Source organism: Eurypyga helias, unplaced genomic scaffold, assembly GCF_000690775.1.
Source record: "Eurypyga helias isolate BGI_N326 unplaced genomic scaffold, ASM69077v1 scaffold52241, whole genome shotgun sequence".
Classification (NCBI taxonomy): domain Eukaryota; kingdom Metazoa; phylum Chordata; class Aves; order Eurypygiformes; family Eurypygidae; genus Eurypyga; species Eurypyga helias.
Genome location: NW_010233797.1, coordinates 1 through 5,565, shown reverse-complemented (window position 1 = coordinate 5,565; position 5,565 = coordinate 1). Strand labels below are relative to the sequence as shown.

General features: G+C 42.1%; 1 protein-coding gene across 1 annotated transcript; it reads right to left on the bottom strand.

The window, feature by feature from the left end:
• Nucleotides 1–266: 266 nt before the first annotated feature.
• On the bottom strand, nt 267–5,287 carry SNRPA1 (small nuclear ribonucleoprotein polypeptide A'; the record flags this gene model as incomplete). The annotated part of the gene is made up of 8 exons (XM_010161818.1): nt 267–325; nt 889–982; nt 1,408–1,483; nt 2,729–2,808; nt 3,302–3,404; nt 4,121–4,167; nt 4,534–4,612; nt 5,140–5,287. Coding segments are annotated over 8 exons (686 nt in total), but the record flags the coding sequence as incomplete, so codon positions are not given.
• Between the last annotated feature and the right edge of the window lie 278 nt (nt 5,288–5,565).

Sequence of the window (5,565 nt, the reverse complement as noted above, 5' to 3'; positions counted from 1 at the left end):
GGGAGCCAGGAAGCCAATCAGACGGTGCGAAAAGAGCCCCTCAGCCTCCGGCCGCCATGGCCGTCCCATTCCACAGCCCCGGGCGCCGCCGTCCCGCTCCCTCCCGGCCATCGACCCGGGCAAGGGACGCCGCACCAAGGGGAGAAAAAGGAAATGCTCGTTTATTGAACGCCGAAATGTGCAAGGAGAAGGGGGGAGGGCGGCTGCCCGCGTCGGCAGGGCAGGGCTCTGGGGGTGAAGCACCTGACCCCAGGCGCACCCTGGGCCTAAGATCCGTTGGGAACCGTGTCTTCCTCCATTTCTTCTTCAGCGTCCTCCTCGGGACCTGAAAAGACACGTCAGAGGTTCAGGGCGGTTGGTTAGTGCAAACGTATTGAAAACCACTACAAGAAAAGTTCTACACGGCTCTTAACGTACAGAGGAGAGGCAATACTGCCACTCCGGCCTTCAGCTTCCTCCATGCAGAGAGCCCTGGAAGATCCCAGAGATGTTCCCATACCCCTGCCTGAGGCACTAAGGCTCAGAACAAGAGTTCAGGTGTACTTTGTAATGAATCTTTTTAAATAGCTGGCATGAACTGCCTGGAGTCAGTGCAGCAAAGCGCTCAGGGCTGGCATCTGTCACCTCGCTTTCAAGGGAGTCCATCCAGGTGGAACAGCCCTGAACTGCGCCCTGCAGCCGAGGCAGACGATACGCCACTTGCGGAGTCTGACGGATGCGACCTTCAGTCGTGCCAACCATAAAGCTACACTCATTCTGAACAGCTTTTTTCAGCTCCCTGTTTGGCCCTTCCAGTGCAACTCCCTACTGAGATCACATAAAGCATCAGGCAGCAGTGAAGAGAAGTAGATTCTCTTTGGGAAACAGAAGTCATAAAAGCACACTGACCTGGTTTTCGTTCTCTGCCAGGAATCTGACCGGCCTGCAGCAAGCCTTTCAGTCGCTCCACTTCTGCCAACGTCGTGGCATTTGCTATGGCGGCCTGAAAACAGACAAGAGAAAACAATGAGTCTTTACGTACAGTATTTGTCTGTTTAGAAAAAAACGTAAAACCAAGGGTTTTTTCCAGTTAAGTGAAGCTAAGCTTCTATAAAAAGTTGTACAAAATCCCATTTCTAGAAAATTCTATAAGGGAAAAAGCACAGTCTTACTTCACTTACAGAACAAGCTGCTCTATCCTGGGTGAGCTCTAAGCTCAGACCAAAGTTTCACTTCGGTTCTCAAGAACCAGATACATCGTAACAGATGAAAAATGACTGAAAAAAAACACCTACAACGAAGTTAAGACACATTGTTCCATTCATCTGAACAGTCAGGGGTTGCCAGGAGCGAGGAAACGTTTGTTCAGGTCGGATCCCCCAGTTTTTCTCCCCTACTTTTGCCTACGTGTTGTCCTGACGTATTTACCTTAATTGCCTCAACGTCCCCTGGGGAGGGCCCAGCTTTCTTTTTGTCAGTTGGCAGACCAGCACCTGGATTGAAGCTTCAAAGGAAAAATAAAGATTCATTACCCCTTTTGAAGAGCACGTGCTTCTCCAACTTCCAAAACTAGGTTTGGAAGCATTTCATTCAATCAAGTGTAGTATCTTATCTTTGTTAACAAACTGATACAGTGAAGAATTGCCTCCTTCAGAAACACCAGTAACTTGGCCTCGCTGCCCCATTCCCCCCTCCCCACCTTTTCATCTGTTCATAAAGACAGACAGACCTTAACTTTATAAATTAAGCAGTTGACAACAGCTATTTGCTTTGGATGTTGTTGAACACTCAGGTGGTCTGTCGCCATTAGAAATGCAGGGTGGATAAATAAAGAGTAAATTAAAACCTGTTTCCTGTTCTTATATGCCTGATATTACAACAGCCCACATTAAAGCCTGCACTGGGCTGGATGTCATCTTAACACTCAAAAGAAACAGGTTATCTGCTGCTGCTTTAAGAAAAATCTGTTGTCTGTGGAAATGGATGTAATCGGCTGGGAAGAACTTCCTGAAGTGCTGACCCAGCATCAGTGCTGCAGACTTCTGCAGCTACAGAAAGATTTTCTTCCTATCTTTTTATGGAGCTGTTTAGTTCAATCACCTACTTGTTCTAAAACTATCACAGACGGGAACCCCTTTCCACTCATTAACTAGTGCTAGAGTTCATCCAGTCCAGTTTTAAATGCTAAATACATTATTTTTTTTTATTTAACGATGAATTTGGAAATGCTGTTGCTATACATGATCCAAATTCTGATTTCCAAACAGATTAAACAAAATACATGACATACCAAATAAAAATTAAACTAAATAAACACATATTTATAATAGCCTAAATAAAGATTTTCATCTGCATTTATCCCCTTAACTACAGCAGATTTTACAGTTTATATTCCCTGGCAAAAGAAAAAAAATTTAGTTACCAATTATGTAGGAAAAAATAACCCCAACCAAACAAATCCTGGCCACCTCTGCAGGTAAAATAACAAAAATTAAAAAGAAAATGAAGGTTTCCTGCTTGCTGACTTCAATCAATCCACCCTGACCAAATATGTCTTTCAAAAATATTTCTGATATGTATTCACCACCATCCAAAATCAGGATGCTTGGGACAAGACACTTCTGGCTACCAGTGCTTTTAAAGGCAGCCTGCCAGCAAGTGGTCCTCAGGTCGCTGCCTAATTCGGCACACAAAGTAAGTGGTGTTTCTGAAGGAGAATGCCAGCGTAAATTTGGGTTTTTTATCTTACGTTTTTGTTCTCCTGGCAATATCCTTTGCAAGCTGTGCACCCCGTTTGCCCTTGAACATTTTCTCTGCCTCCTGTCGCTCCTACAGCGATACCACACACACACAAGGTTAATTTAAGAACATTGCATTTTGCAGAGCGTCTGTCTTGGCAAAGAAAGACGCTTTGGCTCATCTTCATCAGTGAACATTGGTACGTGGGGACCAGATGTAAGACCAACCACAAACATTGCCCAAACGCTCAGACTCAAGACGTATCAACCTAGTGCTTTTAAAAGTGAGAGCTCTTACCCACACACATCTGCATGCTGTGATTGCTCACTCCTTTCTACCAACACCCGAGGGCCAGAAAAGAATCAGATTAAACAAACAAAGGTAGTAAAACTTAATTAAAAACAGACTATACACTTAACCACGAAAGAAAACAAAGAGGGTGGTTTAGAGCCACTTATACAGTTTCCATAAAGTTTACAACTAAAAAAAAAAGCTTACTGTTACTGCTGAATTTTCAAGAATGTAACAAGGAAAACACCCAAAGGTATTCATCTTGTGCTGAATCAGAAGAAATGAGACTTACTTTGAGTTTCACTTTCTGAAAATCCAGCACTCTGACCTGGGGAACTTTGTGGATTACATACAATCTGTAATGCTTCTTATTTGTTACAGGATTCCTTAAAATGCTACAAAGTAAATAAAGGTTTTAAAGAAGTTCTTAATATAAAGTATTTTAAAACACACTTGTATTGAAATACACTTGAAATGCATTCATGTATCTTCCTCTATAGCAGACAACAAATAACACCAATAGTGATAATGTTCTTTGATATTCTGAAAACTATAGTAAAAACTTGCACTTTATTTTATCAATTAAATAGATTTTATTAAAGAACATAAAGAACAACCTCAAAATATTTTAAAAAAACAACCAAACAAACAAAAAAAACCCCGAAACGATCATATTTCTTACCTGGACACTGATCAACCAGAAAAAAAAACCCATGAGACAAATTGCTTCTTTTTTTGTCCCTCACACCAAATACAGCGTTACTGAAAAGTCACTGTTTACATGTATTTTAAAGTATTTTGTAATAACAGTTTAAAACTTCAGTTTTTGTGTTTTTAAAGGTTAAGGTTACATCAATGCTTGCATATTGGTTTACACAGATGTTACAGCTCATCGGTATAACAGTCTGTCAGTAATATAAAGCCTCACCCACTAAATACCAGGTATTTCCTAAGCGTAGTGGAAACGCTGTTTATCCATTCAATTTTTAGGCATAAAGAATCTGCCACAGCTCATAAAAAGGAGAGCGTTCCAGATCAAAGCAAAGGGCCAGGCCAGCAGCAGTGTCCAAACAGCAGAGGAAGAGTTGCTTTGTTTTCCAAGATTACATACCTCAAGTAAGTCAGTGATTTAATAGTTGATAAGGGATCCAGTTCACCCTATGTAATTGGAACAGAGTAAAAAATCATTAAGCCCCACTTAGTGAAAAAATCAGATATTTGAAAAACAAAGTTCCTGGACTTGTATCTATTTTAGAGACCAATTACTAATTGGTACTAATTAGAATCACTGCAATTAGTTTAATAGGAAAACCACTAAGACTTTGTGACTGCTGTTCCACTGCCTGCTTCAAATCATGTTCCTGAAAACATGCACACCACTATCTACTACCAAAACCATACGATATTACTCAAAAAGAACCATTACTAAAAGCATATGACACTAATCTCAGAAAAAGGTTAATTAGGAAGATGACAAACACAAAATTTAAGCTTGTTTAGATGTATCCCACGTTGACAGCTTACCAATTCAGCGATGTTGTTGTTGGTAAGAACGAGCTCCGTTAGGCTGGGCAGAGCCTGTTCGAGGTTCTCACCAATCCGACTGAAGAAGAACAAACAGTAAAGGTTAAACTTAGGCCAGAAATTAGCAACAGTGAAAAAACACACAGAAATACCGTAACATAGGGGATCTCCCTGTAAAACAACCCACTCTGACACCAGCAGAAGTTTGGTTTAGCATCCTCTACCATCCTTTTTCTAATAAAGCTGGCAATAAATACCAGCTGTTGCTGTGAGAGCATTACGTGCAATATGAGATTTATGTTCATTCACTCACAGGTATCCCCATTTTCTTGTCTTTGTGAAGACAGTTACTGAAATCCAAAGTTCTGGTCAAATTCCAAACTACATCTCATTGCCCTGTCTAAAAACCAAATGCTGACCTAAGACCGACTCTTGCAGTGAAAAGTCAGGCAACTCGAAGAGGACCCATACAGTATCCAGTGCTGATTTTTTCTTTTCCATAAAACAAACACTTTTACCCAGCACTGAAAGACACACACACATTTCTCTCCCAAGACCATTTCCCTCTGCCCCAGGGTCCCATCTGGCCAAAACACACCCACTTACCAAATCCTATTGTTATTCATCAGAAGAGTTTTCAGCCTTCTCAACAGAGGGAACCCATCCAGTTTACGGATTTCATTGTCAGAGAAGTCAATTGCATCAAACTGGTCCAGAGTGGCACCCAAGTTCTCAATAACAGGGATTTTATAGCCTGGGGAGAGAGTGCAAGGCAGGAATTAGATGGTGCCCGAAGAGAGCAAAACAAAGGGAGAGAGAGTGCATAGGGAGCCTATCTGGATGCAGATAGTCCCAGTCAAAACACCTCTGGAACGACTCTCTTCCGCATCACACACAGACCCAACTCTCCCCCTCAAAGCTAACTACCCACGTGGCCTTTTCAAAGCATCCCGCTTCCTCCCCCTCAGCAGACACCCCGAGTTCCTCCCTGCACGCGGCCCCTCTACCATAGAATCATAGAATCGTGGAATG